Genomic DNA, 18843 nt, shown 5'->3' with positions numbered 1-18843 from the left:
AGAACATGCCAAAACAAATTTTAATGGAAAAAAATCACCTGTTAGAACCATTGATATCTTTAGGTTAACCCTCTTTATCTCCTTTTGAAATGGCCCATGCCTCAGTTAACTCACACAGGAAACTAGAAAACATTAATTCTACATGTCTCCTGGAAGGCTGAATTATCTGACTGAAGAAGTCTAAAATAGGCTAAGGATGGCTCAAAATTATAGGCACCAAATGTAGAAGGATCAATTCAATCCAATCTATAATATAAATTTGCCCCCACTAAAACCTCTTTCACAATTGAATGTTTATCATTCGTTTTCTTCTCTGCATTAACTTACTAATAAAGTCAAGAAAATTACACTCATCTCAATACCCACTTGTAGCTACCACTTAATATACTAATGGAATGTTGTATGCAATGAAAAAAAAAATGACTTTACTAGATTATTCTGGAAGATAGAGAATGAAGGAGAAGACCTGAGGCTAAAATGAGGATGACAGGCTCTCAAATATATTCTCATTTGTTTTCAAAACAGATAAATAAGAAAAGAAGAAAGAGATACCCACATTTTATAGATGGAACAACTGAATTCCAGAGGAGTAGAGTTTAACACAATGCCTATTACAGTCTAGGAGCTGTATGGAGTCTCATAGGAAATAAAAATAATTAAATACAATCCCTATTCCTCAAGTTACTTATAATCTTTAAACAAAACAAAACCCACAAGATAGATTTTCTTAAAATCTTAGCTTTGTGTATTAAACTAGACTAAGTACTACAAGAGAGTTAAAATGTGACATGAGGGTTTAAGGAAGGAAGATACTATATTCAGTAGGGTGAACTGAGGAGGACATCAGGAAAGAGATGTCATGCAAAAGAAGGAGTTGGAAAGGAGAAGTTATTTCTGACTAAAACGCAGCACTATTCAGGAAAGGCATGGACCGTATGGGGAAGAATGAGTTCTGACAATAGTCTAGTTTAGATGGCACATAGCTTACCTGTAGGAGAATCTGAGAAAAGACAAAAAATAAACTGAAGTCATATTGCAGAGCACCTAGCAGAATGATGCTAAGCAATGAATGTCTGATGGAAACAGAAATGTGATTAAATCTACACTTTAGAAAGATTCATCTCACAGGAGTTTAAAGGATAAATTATAGGGGATGAGAGACTGGAGAAAGACCAGAAGTAAACTTTAAGGGGTCAATTAATTTATAGGTCTAAAGCCAGGTTCAATCTGTTATGATGCCCAAAAGGCTATAGAATCTATTAAGACTATATTTTGCTTGATTTACCGGCATATGTGTAATTGCATATCAAAAATAATGCAATAATTTGAATTTCATCTATATAAATTATTTGAAAAGATACTAATATCATAGTTTTGCTTACTTCTGTGAATCCACACTAGGTGCTTTTAAGAAATAAGGATAAATTATTTCAGTTGATATACATTTCACATAACCCTATGAAGAAAATTTTAAATGATAAAAGAACAACCAAGACCAAAATGTATTAAGAATTGATTCTGATTAAATGAACCCATATTGATATGAAGCATCTCCTATACAATCCTTTACCAGATTAAAGAGATGACAATGACAGGATGCTATAAAATGTAGGATCATAATATTTATAATATATAGCTATCATAATTCATTTTGATTACCAATATTGCTCAGTAAAAACTATATAAATTAGCTGTGGAATTGTCAGTTTACAAGGTACCTTATATAGACTCTTTGTCACTATTTATTTAAATACCATCATCAAGTCCAATCAATCTCTCTAGAATGTCCCCTTTTCACCTTTCCCCTTGGCATTCCCCAAGTTCAGGCTCTCAAAACCTTTCAGATACCCAGTATCTTAGTTTTTAATTTGAATTCATCTACAGAGTTGCCTATCTCTAATCCATTTCTTGTATTATATTAGTAGTTCACCCTGATGACCACAAGAATTTGTTGAACAGTAAGAAATGTACAATGTAATAGCCTAGCATACACATATGTGCCTGTACATATCTATTACGTTACATAAAACAATAATTAACCTATGTACAATGCACATTGATATTTTCTATTATATTCTAGGCTCTTGCATTTTTTATAAAAATAGTTGTCACTCATTAAATTGAGTTTAGAAAATACCACCTCAGGGGCTTTCCACCATCTGAACAATCCTTGACCTAAAATTTAAGACACTCTCTTTTTTGGTATTAATCAACCTTTACAGACTTATTTGCCACTACTCCTCAAAGTTTAAACCCTAAATCAAACTGAACCACTCTATTTCCCTAATACATTTCCTAATTTCCTGCTTACATGACTTTGGCTAAAAACTTTCCGTAATTTTTAACACTCTCTTAGCCATCCTCCAATGTCTGTCATCTGTCAAAATCCAAATAATCTTCAAGGATATTGTATTAGTATGTTCTCGTACTACTATCTGAGGCTGGGTAGTTTTTAAAGAAAAGAGGTTTAATCAGCTCAGTTTTGCAGGCTGTACAGGCTTCTGCTTCTACGGAGGCCTCAGGAAACTTACAATCATGGCAGAAGTAGAAAGAAAAGCAAGCACATCTTCACATGGCCAGCAGGAGAGAGTGAAGAGTGAGGTGCTAAACACTTTCAAACAACCAGATCTCAGGAGAACTCTATCATGAGAACAGCAAGGGGGAAGCCTACCCCATGATTTGATCACCTCTCACCAGGCCCCTACTCCAACACTGGGAATCACAACTTGACATGAGATATGGGTGGTGACACAGAGCCAAACCCTATCAGATATCAAATGTAACTTGCCCATAAGGCCCTTCTGATCCCCCAAATGGGATTTTTTCACCATCTGAACTCCCATAACCCTTTAGTTGCATGCTCTAATGGCAACTGTACCTTGTATTAATTTCTCTGTATATGTGTCTTATCCTTTCAGGGTCTGTGAGGGCAAAGACTATGTCTCATACATGTTTTTACTTTCCAATACTGGTACATTATAAGCATTGAATTGATGTTTGACAAATGAAAGAATAAGAGGATTAAGAAAAATAGTAGTAGCATACATTAAAATCAACAGGAATGTCAAGGTCAACTAAGACATTTATTCAACTCCTCTTTATTCACTCAATATTTTCCCACATCAGCACATCATAGAACAAGCTCCTATTAAACCATTTCTAACCAAAAATAAAAAAAACCTCACCACTAAGTATTTATTGATAATATCATTGTTGTTTTGACGATTTAATGATTTAGGCATGACAAATCTGCTGACTGAAGATGTTCCCAATTTAAAAGGTAAAGTTGTTATAAAAATATCAGTTCAGGATCTATTATTGTGTGACCACAAATAAAGTCACGTGCTTCAAAAATATACAACAATAAAGAAATAAAGCAATTTATGCTTATCAATCTGGATAATGTATTCTCAGTCATTTAATAAGAATATGGCAAAGACAAGATAAACTACAGGCCTAGAAATGAAGTAGAAGACTATAGAACAGAGACCTACACATAGCATCCCAGATAACACAACTCCAGAAGGAGACATCTACAAAAGGTTTCTTTAAAAATAAATGGTAGCATAGGAAAAACAAAACAGAAACAAAACAAAAACAAACAAAAAAAAACCAACCAGTCAACTAGAGATTGAAAATATAAAGAAATTTGAAAGAAAAGTCAAAAATACCCAACACAATGTAAGATACATAGAGTAGATGATAAGATAGGAAGAAATCCATAGTTTGTAGAAGAAAGGAATACAGGACATAAAAATAAGTCAGCTGATAAATTTATAGAGAGGCATTGACTCTGGGAAAAGGGAAATACAAAGGGTATATATGTGCATGTGCAATATATACACACAATCACTGATACCAAGTGGAGAAAAGTTCAAGGTTGAAGAGACAGAATGATCATTTTGCCAAAGCGAGGGAGTCACATTTTCTAGGCTTTAGGGGGAATTTATAGATGAAGGCTTTGTACCTGTGATAAGTTTAGGAACTATAGTAATTGACAAATATGGTACAACATTTTATTTCCAGACAGATCTTCCTTCATGTACTTCCTCATGCACGCTTGACTTTATCATCTGAAAGGACCAGATATGGCACAGCCTCAATAAAGCTGCACCTGGGAGTGAAAATGACACTGGTCTGTTCCAATGCCAATTCTTCCTGTATAGAGTCCAGAGTCAATACTAGAAAAGCATTTCTTATGCCAAGGGACCAGGTTTAATATCCAAAATCCTGGGAACTGAAAGGGCTTGAGGCAAGATGTGCAATTCTGAGAAGCCGGGGCAATTTGTACAGGGCTGTGTGCCTGTTTAATTAATGCTATGTCTGCATCCTCCCTGAAAATCTTAAGTCCATCTTATATGTTTCTCCCACTCCAGACCCTTCAGATTTGCCTCAGAGCCACCCAACAATCTCAGGTTTTTCCCTCATGAAGTGAAGTGAAAAGAGATTCACAAAGTAATTTTCCACCATAATCAGGTTTTCTAAAATGCATATACTAAAACTAATTTGAAAGAGTTTCTGCTCAGCATTTTCATAAAGTAGTGTGCAGAAGGAAACTATTCTTGGTACAGTTAGTGGTTACACTGATGGGATGCCTTATTTTGAAAACTTCCACTATGATGCCCATTCCATTTAAGCTTCTAAATAGGAAAACAAAACACAAAATGAATTTGCCAATGGTTTTATATCACATATCATAGTAACATGGCTCCCCTGTATTAGATAATTATATTAAAAATTTTTTTTTTTTGAGGCAGAGTCTCACTCTGTCGCCCGGGCTGTGGAGTATAGTGGTGTGATCTCAGCTCACTGCAACCTCTGCCTCCCAAGTTCAAACAATTCTCTCGCCTCAGCCTCCTGAATAGCTGGGATTACAGGCACGCACCACCACGCCCAGCTAATTTTTGTATTTTAGTATAGACGAGGTTTCAACATGTTGGCCAGGCTGGTCTTGAACTCCTAAAAGTGGTCTGCCCGCCTCGGCCTCCTAAAGTGCTGAGATTACAAGGCATGAGCCACTGTGCCCAGCCTAGGTTGGAATAATTTGATACATTTTTTTACCAAACTTATTCTTTTAATATTCAGTATTCTTTTAAGAGCCTCCATATGTCAGGAACTCTGGTAGGACAGATACAAAAATGAACAGCACTATCATGTTTCTGAGGTCTCACAATCTAGCAAAAGCGACAGCCACAAAAACAATCCTAATAATGCAATGGGGCCCACAGTAGAGTTATAGACAAGCTGCCATGGAACAGAAAGGAGGAAGGTAAATTAGGGCAGGTTTCACAAAAGAATATGAGGTGAGAAGGGGTTCTTCAGTAGGACAAAGAGACAAGCATAAAGAAAAGTACAGCCAAAGACTCAGCCATGAAAAGCAGTCTCCTAGAAACCTAATTAGTTCATTATAACTTGATCCCAGAGGTGCTTGTGTGGGAATAGCAGGATCAGACTAGCAGGATTGCCAAGGCCTCTTCTTAAAGAGCCTTCTGTGTTAGCCTAATGTGTTTGGACTGTATCTTAATCATGGGTCATTTAAGCATTTATACAGATCAGCTGCCAACAACTTGGTAGAAGAGGTGGATGGAGCATAGGGCAATACTGAAGGCAAGTTGATTAGGAGGCTCTCGCATAGTACAGATGAAAAACCAGTAGTGGTGAGGAAGTCAAGGGGTCAGATTTTAGAAGTCATATCAGCATTATCAATAGGTGCTGGAGCTATAATGGTGATGGCTGAGGGGGATGGAGTGGAGAAAGCGACTGAGAAAAAATGGAAGTCTCATAGTAAGGCCTAGGTTTTGACTTAGATGATGAGGTAAATGATCTTTTAATTAAGGAAATACAGAATATGGAACAAGTTTGTGTAGGAAGATAACAAACAAGTTTTGAACTTGTTTAGTTTACCATGCCAGTGGAATATTACGGTGGAAAAATCATGAGCAACTGAATATACAGGTCCTTAACTATAAGCTCACGGCTTTAGCCCCAATGTCCAACTGTTTTCGAAAAAAGAGGAGAAGGAAGGAAAAAAGGGAAGAAGGGAGGGAGAGAGGGAAGAGAGAAGAGATTAAAAAAGAAGAATTGGCTGGGCATGGTGGCTCACACCTGTAGTCTCAGCACTTTGGGGGGCTGAGGCAGGCAGATCACCTGAAGTCAGGAGTTCGAGAACAGCCTGGTCAACATGGTGAAACCCCCGTCTCTACTAAAAAGACAAAAAAAAATTAGCCAGGTGTGATTGCGGGCGACTGTAATCCCGGCTACTCAGGAGGGTGAAGCAGGAGAATTGCTTGAACCTCGGAGGCGGAGGTTGCAGTGAGCTGAGATCGCACCATTGTGCTCCAGCCTGGGTGACAAGAGTGACACTCGGTCTCAAAAAAAAAAGAAAAAAAGAATCATCTAGGATGGTTTCCAAGTTGAAACCCACACATTTTTAGGAAACGTGTTACTCTTTGCCCCCCCGCCACAGTTCACCCTTCTACCAGCAACAGCCTGATTTATATTTGGAGATTCACCCTTCCTTTACTCCTAGTAAACATATTCCTAGTAATCATGATTCCATCTCGTAGTTTAGGATGACACACAATCTAGGCCTACCAAATCAAAGTCATCTTCTCCCAACCACAACTGATTCATGAATATGTTACACGTCAGATCAATTAAGATTCCCCTTTAAGCTATTTAAAATGAAAACTGGAGCTTTTCCTACTACATTTTAACCAAGAAGAATACAACTGGGAGCCATCCTCTAATTACAAGGTCTTGACTGAGAAGCGAGTCTACAGAAAGTAGACGTAAGAGAGAAACAGAAAACAAAACAAAAAAATCTTGACTTTGATTATAAAATTTGGGTCCTATATCTAGTTATCTGGAAGTTATATTTACCTTTAGATTGCTGTCAATAATAAAAAATAATTTTTGTTATTTTTATTATTAAATTTATTGTTTATGTATTTAATATTTATTATTAAAATTTTAATTCCTCAATTATTACTGTCAATAATAATAAACAGAAGGAAAGAACCAATGAAAAAAGGATTTCAATTAATTTATTAAGTTAGAAAGCAGATAAAGAAGGAACCATGACTGACCAGTCAGCACAGAGAGCCATAATCTACTGTTTGCATGGAAGAGAACAGAGCCAAGAAAGGAACCAAACTAGGCCACACTATCCTGAACTCCAGGAATAACAAGTGTGAGATGTGAGGTTGGGAAAATTCTAGAGTCAAAAGCATTCACAGTCAGCTTTCCTCTTGTATTATTCTTGGATATGAAAAGGCAACCAAAACATCAGAGAAAAGCCTATAACAGGAAAGAGAAGAAAACTAAGAAAAAAAAATCTCAAAGAAAACACCAATATTGGCCAGGAGTGGTGGCTCACGCCTGTAATCCCAACACTTAGGAAGGCCGAGGTGGACGGATCACCTGAGGTCGGGAGTTTGAGACCAGCCTGACCAACATGGAGAAACCCCATCTCAACTAAAAATACAAAATTAGCCAGGCATGGTGGCGCATGCCTGTAATCCCAGCTACTCAGGAGGCTGAGGCAGGAGAATTGCTTGAACCCCGGAGGCGGCGGTTGTGGTGAGCCAAGATTGTGCCATTGCTCTCCAGCCTGGGCAACAAGAGCGAAACTCTGTCTCAAAAAAAAAGAAAAGAAAAGAAAAGAAAACACCAGTATTTCAGGAAATGAAAGACAATCTTTAAAATATCTGTATTTTAAGAGGATATAGGGATGTTACATCTATAGAAAGAAAAATAAATTGTTATTAAAAAACAAGGGACAAACAAGAAAAGTTCTTGACTACTGAAAATATGATGGCTAAAATTTAGAAAAATTTAACAGGAAAGTAGGGAAATTTAAAAAGGAAATCTCACAGAACGTACAACAAAAAGACACTGAGATAGAAAATACATTAAAAAAAGATACATGAAGATTCAGTCTAGAAGGTTTCATATGTGACTAGTGAGAGTGTCAGCAAAAGGGAACAGAGAATATCAAAAGGAACAAATTATCAAACAACTAGAGGAAGAACCATCCTTACACTGCAATTCTATTGGCTTTGCAATATTTTGTGTATCAGATTTGACATCAAGTTTTCTCCCGTCAAAAGAATAAAAATGGCTATGGCAGTTTTAGGTCTCACATCCACACATCTCTCTGCACAGAAGGAGAAGAGCTTATCTTCTGCCAACTACCCAACATTCTAGGCGTCATTCTATTAGGACAAACATAGGTTAACAAAACCATCTCTGATCCAATCACTATGGCCAGAAGAATGCCATGTTCTGACTGGCTATCACCTGGATTACATGCCTATCCCCAAACCATCAATCGGAGAAAGAGGACAAGGGATGTGTCATTACTCAATAGGAATTTAGAGAAGCGATGCAGGAGAAACAACACTCAATACAGCATTACTGTGACATTTCAGTACACCAAGCATAAAGACACATAATAAAAGTTAACAGAGAAGAAAAACAGGCCCCCTAAAAAGGAACAACAATCACACCAGTATCAGCAAAAGGCTAGAGAACCACGGAGCAATGCTGTCAATGATCTGAGGAAAAATGACTTTCAATTTAAAGTCCTAAATTCAATCAAATCAATAAAATATGAGAGCAGAATAGGAACATTTTCAAAATGGAAAGATTCCAAAGTCCCCTAAGGCAGTTTCTTAAATATAGATTATACTGAAACTAAGGAATAAACCAAGAAAAAGGAAGACATCAGATCCAGAAAGTAGCTCCAACCCAGCAGAACAGAAAGAATATAATCCCTACATATATTTCCTATAGAGACATAGTGCTTATATGTATCTTTCTATAACTATTACACTGCTCATGTGACTTAAAAAGAAAACAAACAGAATTGGAAATTACTATATTTTCAGGAAATAATACAGTTATCTATTAAACTAAACTAAATAAGAACTGGTTACATTTTAACAGTAAAGAAATTCTAAAGAATAAAAGATTAGCCACATGAAAAATCTTTTGCAAACAACTTGAGATACATACCTCTGGCTGTAAGAGTCACCTGCTAATTTACGAGACAAAGGCTTATTACATTTCTATTAGGTGTCATAATTTCTACAAAATACTTATGAAACTTATAACTCTACAAATTCTTCCAAGTCTTTCCTACTTCTTCTTAGCAATTAGTAAATTAAACTCTTTGCAAAAAGGAACATCTATTCAAAAATTAGTGTTAATATTTGTGGGGAAAACGTTACAAAAACAAGACTTATGTGTGAAATTTGCAAAGCTGTAACCTGTTATAAATAAATGTTTATAATGAAAATAAATCTAAATGCTTTCCATACTCCATTAATACTCAAAGGATTAAAAAATGCAGTTCTTTCTTTTTCTTAGAACAAGTAAAGACTAACTTCAAAAATTATAGCTTTTTTAGACTCGTTTTTTTCCATAATTACTCAGTTAATCATTAGAATATGTAAGACCTCTACTGGAATCTTCGCACCAGTGTTTCATAAATGAATTTAACTATAAAAGCCTAGTTATACAATCACTTCCATAAAAGCAATATATTTCTGATATTTATGTCCTTAAAATAGCCTATAGTAAAATTAATATTTCTACACAGGAAAAGAAGGAACTATTTAGTCCCAGACAACTTGATAACATATCTTTCAACTATAATTATCATGTACAAACTTCCAAAGCATAAGTTGTCAAGAATTTAACATTAGCATTAATTTATGTCATAACTGATGGTTAGCATAAAGATAATAATGGCAAAGCATCCATTTGTCCAAAGACAGCATGGATGGAAAGGAAAATTTCTTCTTAATTATTGCTAATCTGCCCATTTTTAATTAAATTTATTATTAATAGTAATTTATTATCTCTCTTTCTTGGAGGGCTGTTACTATCACGGAGTTTTTCCAAAGTGATCAGGTTTGTGATTTTTAAGCAACCCAATTATTTTAGAGTGAGTCTCATCATTTTATAATATTGGTTTATATAAAAACTTAATGCCCAAATTCTTTGTACCATGAGAAAGAAATTTTGAAAATGCAGGATTTACACTCAGTATTTCACACTTCAGAGTGAACACTGTCAAGATCATAATTGCACCCTTTGGAGATATGACCACTAAAAGTAGGATTCTTTTAAGCCTTCTACCTTGTTTGATAATCAAAATGTTTATTAGCATGTATCTTCCCAGAGGGAAGAAAGCAGGTCCTTGTGATTTCCTTTCAAAAGTTTCTACTTCTTATGCTACCCATAACTAAGCAGAAAATTTTGGAACTACTCTAAGGGTTTTTCTTATCAGTTTCTTTTTAGAAAAAAACAAAATGTTCTGACATACAAAATAAGAACTATTTTAGTCAAACAAATTTTAAAAGAATTTCAGTGCTTCATATATTTTTCAAATCAAAATCCTTAATTAACTTTTGATTTGTATGAAACTCAAAGTATGTCATTTAAGTAGCTACTTGAAACTAGAAAATTTTCATGACAGAAGTTCATGAGATAACTTCTGAAAAAACTGAACTTCTCTGAAGAGTGAGAAAGTGAAATGCAATGTCCCTTTGTAGAGGAAGGGACAGAAATCTTCTTTCCTTCCCCTTGTGAAAAATGGCAAGACATCAAGAAATACTGGCTTGAATTCCCTACTTCATCAAATTTACCTTAATGAATCGATTGTAATGGACTGAATAAAAATTCATACTTAGAAGAATACTGAACTGTATTCAAATAGTTGGCTATCAATAAAAATGAAAAGATAATTGCTTAATATAAAATTATCCTTATTAATTACCATTTACCGAGTATAGTAACTATTAAATATATGAGCCCAAATATACCCTCCTAGAAATTAATGAGTGCAAAATGGCTGCCAAACTCTTACATTCTGTGACTTATGCATTAAATTCATACCTGTTCCAACAGATTTAAGCAAGGCTCAGTCTCTCATTTTCTTTACGTCTACTTGTTACCTTATCAGAAATGTCTTGCTTGACCACCATACGTAGCACCGCCTCCACAGCTATGCCCTGCCATCAAGTGCTATCTGATTCTGCTTCATTTTTCCTCATAGTACTCTTCACTATCAAGCATGTTATTTATTTGTTTATTGTCTGTCCTCTTCCACTAGAAAGTGAGCTCCATTAGAATAGGCCTTTAACGTATGTGCCCACTGCTCTATCCTCAGTGTCTAGCACCATATGCCAGGCATATAGTAGGCATTCAAAAAATATTTGTTAATAAAGAGATTAAATGGCCATCAGCTCTAATCTTTCTGTTCCTTAGGAATAGAAAACTTAGTTTAATATCATTTGATTATCCTGGATGCCAAACTATACAAAACGTCTTATTTTTAAATGTCATTTAATATAAAGGCATACTAATCATTTGGAGTTTTTTTCTAACCAAAAAAAGACAAAACCTCCTTTTAAAGAATAGTTGGGCTACTAACAATTGCAAATTATGGATTACCAAATAATTCGGCAAACGTAATTTGTTAAATTACACACTAAATCCAATATACTTAATTGGTTACTCTGCATACCTTAACAAGTTTCAAAAGCTCGTAGAGATCTTCAACCTCATCACCTTCACATTTGGTGTACACTTGTCTTGTATCCAAGCTCCTTCCTCTTATGGTTCGGCGATAGAGGGGAAGAGCCATTGCTTCTGCATACAAGTCAATGGCATGGTGCCCCACTGTCTGATACATGTAGCTATCCACTTCATCAGACCCCACTGCAACAATTAAAATGGAAATAATTAGCAAAAGAGAGTGAAAAAGAAAGTGGATTTGAAAGCCCATCCAGGTTTTACTGCTTGAATAGTCGACACAGAACTTGAAAGCTTGCTATACTATATTTCTCTGCATTTATGTAGTAAAATAAAAACATAAGAATTGCACATGTGTTTGTAGTTGCATCTAGTTCATATCACTCCTAATAATCTCTACTACTAATTACAAATACAAATGTATTAATACATAAATTTGTTGTACCATATAAGGCAAACATTTAAAGAGAAGAGTAAATATCCAATAAATTCTGATTAGTTTATTCAGTTAAAGATTTTTATTACATAAATGTTTTTACAAATCATTCAAGGTTATTCATGAAGTCATCCAGACTTGTAGAAAAAAACCTTCCTTAATTAAATATCTACCTAGTTAATAAGAGACAAATATTGGTAAGAAAAATTTCAGATCGTTTTGGTATATTTTATATTCAGATATTCAGTAACTTATAATAAAACATGTAAATAGATAGAAATTCAACATTGTTAGAGCATTAGAGCAGTTACAAATGTGCATAGAAACATGATATCTTAAGCTAATCAATAATATAATCAGTGGTTGTCACAAGATTCCACAAATATCAATATGGGTAAAATATTCAAAACAGATGAGTCACATCAGAGCTTTGGGTGATATAAATGAACTTAGAAATATACTGGAATAGACCTTTTGATCTCGTAACCTTACTTTTTAGAGAAAGAATCATGAATATATACAAAGCTTATTTGCAAAGATATTTATCACATTATTTATAATAGACTAGAAATTATAGTATATTCATATAATAAAGTACTATGCAGCCATTAATATAATGTTGACGAACATTTTCTAAAGTATGTTCTGTGGAATATAAATCCCGTAAGACATTAATAGGTATGGGATGATAAAAAGATTTAAGGTTAAAGAAGTTTATAAAACATGGGGATAAAAAGTGTTAAATGGATGTCTGTGGGTAAATCTTCCTAAGCTAATATGCTTTCAGGTACTCCAGTAAGAGCAGAGAATATGAACTATCTCTCAAATTTATCTACCCACAGAACACTTAAATTTAATGGGGGTATTTGTGTTCTAAAGACATACGGGAAATGCTATTGTAGAATAATATTTAATGACATGGTAAATGTTCACAAAATGCTATTAAAAAAATTACAAAATAGTTATTTTGACATATACCTATGTGTGTATGTATGAATATAAGTCAAACAGGTCCAGGCTTTCCATTAAACGTGAAAACTTCCTATCAAAAGAAATGAAAAGTGATAGTGCAAGGGCCCCTTCAACAATCAAAATCATCAAAATGTGCTACCCCATTTTGGCTCACAGGTTTCTGAACTCACACATTATTAGACTCGCTTCCTTCAGAATATTACTCACATTGTTATTATAAATGTTTCCACTCCTGGTCCCAGTAGGAAGTAGAGAACATAGCCGAAGTTACCTAAAAACCTTTCAGCCTTCTCTCATCTCAAAATTAGACTGGATCTTTAAATATATTCATTTTAAAGGATATTGATACAATCAAACCAATTTACTCAAAGAAATTTGGGCTTCTTGGTAAGAAACATTCTGATGTTAGCATAATAAGTAAAACATTTCACTGGCTTCAAAAACCTAGAAGATAATTTTCTTTAAGGCTCCATTTAGTCCTAACCACATTGTAACTTTGATTAATGGAAGCTACAGAGCAACAATAGTGTGAGATCAAATAAAACCAAAGGCTCCCCTGTTGCCTGAAGCAACTCAATTAACATGCCACAAAAGTTCCTACTACAAATCTAAAGAGATGGTTTTGTGAATTTTATGACAAGTTCGTATTATCTCCATTGATGGGAATAAATTCCTTTTCAGACCACCCATTGAAAACCCATAACTTTGCTGGACATTGGAGTCATCTCTACCAGTCATTCCTCACTAAGGTTTCTTTTATAACACTCGTAGGAAAATAAGTCATTCAGCGAATTGTTCAATAATTCCCAATGTCCTGCTGATTTTCATCAAGATTAGCTAAACCACCTCCATCTACCAACCCACAGCCATCTGTTTTCTTCTACAACAATTACTATTGTTTCAACTGCCTTTTCCAGGCTTTTTACTTCAGAATATTCTAAGTCTATTTACTATTAAATTTTTTCTCACTAACAATATTCTAAGTAAGTGTCTCTATTCTACTGAGAGGTATAATTTAAAGATATACTTTGCTTGTCATTTTACCACCCTGCTGGTGAACCATGAACACAAGGAAGATTACATATTAATGATTCTGTACTAGGTAAGTAAAATAATTCATGTGAAAGCTGAAAACAAGATAGAAACTCCAGTGATGAAATTATAATACACTATGTATGTATTATATACTATATAAACATCTGCTTTTTAACTTCACAAGATAGCTTGAAAGTCCCAGTTGCCTCCCTGGCCACAAGGGACAAGGGAGTTTCTTTGGTAAACCTAACAGGAGATTCTGCTACTTCTTTTATAATACAGAAGTTAGAGTGCAGTTCCTACTCATCCTCAAAGATTTTTCTCTTTCTTAAAGTTGGAACTTTTTCAAAAACCGTCACTTCTAAAAAACCATCTGTTACTCATCAATTGCAGCACAAAATCCAAACATATGCATTTACCTCTGACTCTCTGTGGGACCTTTCCATTTCTTCCTATAAAATATTTCTAATCTCTATCTTTCCACACAACTTCCAGCATTACTTACATCTTAATCACAGAAGGAAAGAAGATTCAAATATCTGACTGAAATAACTGCTCACTATTCCAGGGCTAATCCAAATTAGTTCATTATACACCTGTCCACCAATCAACTTTGCGTGAACTCCTACCAGAGGCATAGAGCCGTCCCAAGTGATGAGCAGCAATAAAAGGAAGATAGAAGATATGATCTCTCTTCTCAAGAAGCTTATAATCAATCTATTTAGAGATATAAAACAAGTATTTAGCCAGATTCCAATTCAGTTAAATTTACGGAATGCCTACTTCATGACAGGAACTACGACCGATGTTCTCACATATACTACTCATTTAATTAATCTTAAAATAACAGTGCAAAAACATGGAGCCTGGAAAGAAGTAAAAGAGATAATAAAAAGATCTTACTAGAAGAGTCCTGTGAGAAGCAGTAATACAAAAGTCATACAAGTGCTAATCTTTTCTCCCTCTTACATTTTAGCAGTTAATATCTGTAGTTTCATAGGTATAACACAAGAGCATTAAAAAGCAAATTGGTGAATATACTTCTTTTTTCAAAAGCTGTAATTGGGGATATTTCATTGGAGACAAAAATGAAAAAAGTAGCCAATATGAGGTCTGTGAATTATATGTGGATGCCCTCGTTACTACAGACAAATGAAAAGTGGGAATGCATTGCTTTATGCTTCTCTCAAGTCTCACATTTCTGGCTTACATCTAAAATAGGTAAACTGTATCCTTTTAATAATCAAATTAATACATCATTTATCAATATGTGTCTTACTTCTCAAGCTCCTTGAGGCATGAGACTATATCTTATCTACCTCTATGCTGCCTACAGTACTTGGAAATGTGGTGGGGTAAAATGGCAGTGTACTTTGAAGAAGGTTCAAGTCTTAACTCTACAAGTTTGTGCTAGTTTACTTCAGACAAACTCCAAGCTTCAGGATCCCTGTCTATTAAGATTAATAATGCATCTCTATAGAAGTTGGTTATGAGGATTAAAAAATAAGTAAGTGAAAACACTTAATGCTAAGTTCTAGGTGGAACCTAGCATCTAATGGGTGCTTAATATATATTGGTTCTTTTTTTTTGTCTTTGTACGGTATACCTGTACAATGTAATTATGAAGTTGGAATTTCATTCATTTAGGCAACTTCCCAATAAAGACATGTACTTACCTTGGTTTTCAGCTGGTCTTAGATTTGCTAAAGCAACGATCTGATGCCCAGCAGCAATGCACTGCATCATATTATAGCAGCTGTCCTTCCCACCACTAAAAAATAAATCAATAGAGAGACAAATATCATGCTACTGACCAATATTCAACATAAAATCACTAGATATCAAAACAGAACATGTTATTTACTTGACTTTTCAGAATATATTACAATGCAAAAAAAACCATTAATTTCTAAATCATAAACCGAGCAACGGAATCTGAGTATCTAGGGCTGCTACTCACAGGAGCGTAAGAAGCTATATATAATAAGAATATTCTAAACAAAATATGGTAACTTTTTGCTTTGTGATAGCAAATATATTTGAAGTGCTTTGCAAATAGAAAATGATTTCAATTTACATCCCAGCTAAACATTTATTATATAATTATATATGAAATATATATATTCTACCTAAGGAATATATATAATAATATATATTATTCCACTTGAGGAATATATATATATATATAAAATAATTTCAGAGAAATTATTGAAAAAGTAAAAAAAAAACTATTCTCTATGAGAAAGTAAAAAAAAAAAATTCTGCTCCACCATAAGAAATCTAACAAATGGCTGCCATCAGCAATTAAGGGATCAAATTAAAGATTTGAGTACCTAGCTAATGACAAAGTTTGACACACTTGGTGGGTTCAAATTCTGCAGAGATAAAAAACAAGATGCTGACTTACACTGATGATGTGAAACATCAGCACTATCAGTACTTCAGCCATCACCACACATACATATATACATATATTATACACTTACACATAATATATATATATATGATGGCAGCAGAACAAGGCTTGAGCTATAAATCTAGTAACACATTGAAAGGAACTTCTAAATTCTGGTTCTAAATCTACCTGAGGCAGACGCATATCACTTAGTAAAGACAAGCAGTAGCTCATCTATAATACCGCTGAATGGCAATCTATATGCGATTGTGGTTTAATATTCTCCTAATTCCCACTATCATTTATCATTGCCTCTCTCCCTTTCATATTTCTTTTTCCTCCTGTTTCCCTTCTTTCCAATATTTGCTTAAGGCCTGCAAATCCCCAGGCAATGTTTAGACCTCTTCATAGCTCAAGAAACTGAGGACCCCAGAAACTGGCCTTGTTGCCTTTTATCTTAGTTTTCAACATTTTCTGCCTCTTACACCCTCCCATCAATAACAACTCTCATTCCAAAACTTCTCAAGTGGAAGGAGAGTGCAAGGGCCAAAGTGAAGTTTTAAAAAGTCCATTCTTCCTCTTCACGTTCGGTATCCCCATAAGTAGGTCTTCCACAACTTCCCGTATCAAACCTTACTGCTCTGATTCCCCATTATAAAAAGATAGGACTAATTGTTTCAGATATTGAAGACTGAAGGGTGTGCATCCAGAATCAGAACTGAGTCTGACAATTTATTTTGAAATATGCCAACATTTCAAATATGGTTTTAAGTAGTATTTACCAAACTGTGTTCTGTGGAACACTGGTGTCCAACAAAATACTAACCAATTACTCTAACAAGGTTTTGAATATCAGACAAGCTTGGGAAATGCAGAGTACCTTACTGTCCTCTTAGAACTCCATTAAGTACACATGTATGTTAGGTGAGAGGTCTCACAGCTCCATTTTAGTTTCCAACTCTGGGATACTAAGCTAAGTTATTCAGTGTGCTTGGGTTTGCATACTTCATTGCAAATTAATGAACGGTCTGCCTGGATAATCCTCAAAATAACGTTCAACTATAAAATTCAAAGACTCATTTATTTATTAGAAAAATAATGTTCTATGAGAACATATGGGCACAGGGAGCAGAACATCACGCACCGGGGCCTGTGAGGGTTTGGGGGCTAGGGGAGGGATAACATTAGGAGAAATATCTAACGCAGGTAACGGGTTGATGGGTGCAGCAAACCACCGTGGCACATGTACACATATGTAAAAAAACTGCACGTTCTGCACATGTAACCCAGAACTTAAAGTATAATAAAAAATAAATAAATTTTAAAAAGGAAAATAGTGTTCTTAGAAAGATATGTAAGAATCCCAGTTTCACTTATTCACTTATAACACATAATTACATATAATGAATATATATAGAATACATAGGCATCTGTATCATAAGCATACAGGTAAATGCTTATGTATTCATACTTACAGCATATGTCCTTACAGCTTACACTTTAGCAAGAATTTTCCAACGTTGCTTTTCTTAGCAAAATTTTTTTATTATGAAGCAACATATGCACATTACAGGTTATTTAGCGTAACTGACTCTACCAGTCTTCTCTCCTCCCCTCCAATACTTCTAAGTCTTTGTTTGTTGTGCTTTACTTTAATCGTTAAACTTTTGGCAACCGATGTAAATTTGAATTATTCACTTCCTGGGGTACTTTTAATTCTTAAAGTAAGACACAATGGTTAAAGTTTAATCATTCATGTTACAGAGGACATTTACTGAACAACAATAATTATTGTGACATTATGGTCTAGTCTCCTAAAAATGACATTGAAGGAAAGGGAACCGGAATATTCCAGACACTACAGTAGGTTTGAAATGTCGTATCAAGTCCTTAATAGGTCAATACTTACAGCCAGTATCAATTACCTAAGGAACTTAACGAAAACGTTTATGAAATCTTCAATTGGATTACAAAAGCAAACACATCGTTGCACTGTATCTAAGACACTCTACAGGGCAAAATCTCATGAAACAAATATTTAAGTAGTCTAACTTTTTAATGTTGCTAGTGTGTTCCCTTCTGCCTCAGTTTATAGATGGAGTATGGAAATATTTAAGCGGGTTTTTGATTTGTCAGTCGTAGGACTTATTTAGACGCTTAAATTTATGATTTGGTTACTACAGACATCAAACTCCTTTTGGAATACGGAGTATAGGGTAAGGTCACTCTAAAGCAATTATGAGAGTCCGAAGCAACAGCAACTGGATCTAGCATAAGACTGGTACAATTCGGTCTCTACCACGAAGAGAGATCTCTGTACTCGAGTGCCCAAAGGCAGAAACACACACATGCCATAAGCAATCCACATCTGTGAAGATGAGGGAGCGGTGGACTTCTTGGGAGGGGCGGAACCAGTTACAACTAGGGAGGAAGCCAGGCTACGGAGGACCCAGCTGACCAA

General features: G+C 34.9%; 1 protein-coding gene across 4 annotated transcripts in view; it reads right to left on the bottom strand.

Moving 5' to 3' along the window:
* Nucleotides 1-18843, bottom strand: part of DPH6 (diphthamine biosynthesis 6) — a 227167-nt gene that overhangs the window by 207633 nt on the left and 691 nt on the right. For all 4 annotated transcript variants that reach the window (XM_058427422.1, XM_032174310.2, XM_032174309.2 and 1 more), the window contains exons 2-3: nucleotides 15664-15758; nucleotides 11537-11730 (exon numbers count right to left, since the gene is read on the bottom strand). In XM_058427422.1, coding sequence (XP_058283405.1) covers nucleotides 11537-11730; nucleotides 15664-15758 — 289 coding nt within the window. The remainder of the gene's footprint in view (nucleotides 1-11536; nucleotides 11731-15663; nucleotides 15759-18843) is intronic.

The sequence above is a fragment of the Hylobates moloch genome, unplaced genomic scaffold, assembly GCF_009828535.3.
Source record: "Hylobates moloch isolate HMO894 unplaced genomic scaffold, HMol_V3 SCAFFOLD_14, whole genome shotgun sequence".
In the NCBI taxonomy this organism is placed as follows: domain Eukaryota; kingdom Metazoa; phylum Chordata; class Mammalia; order Primates; family Hylobatidae; genus Hylobates; species Hylobates moloch.
The sequence above is the reverse complement of the archived record's forward strand: the minus strand, read 5'-3'. Positions and strand labels throughout refer to the sequence as shown.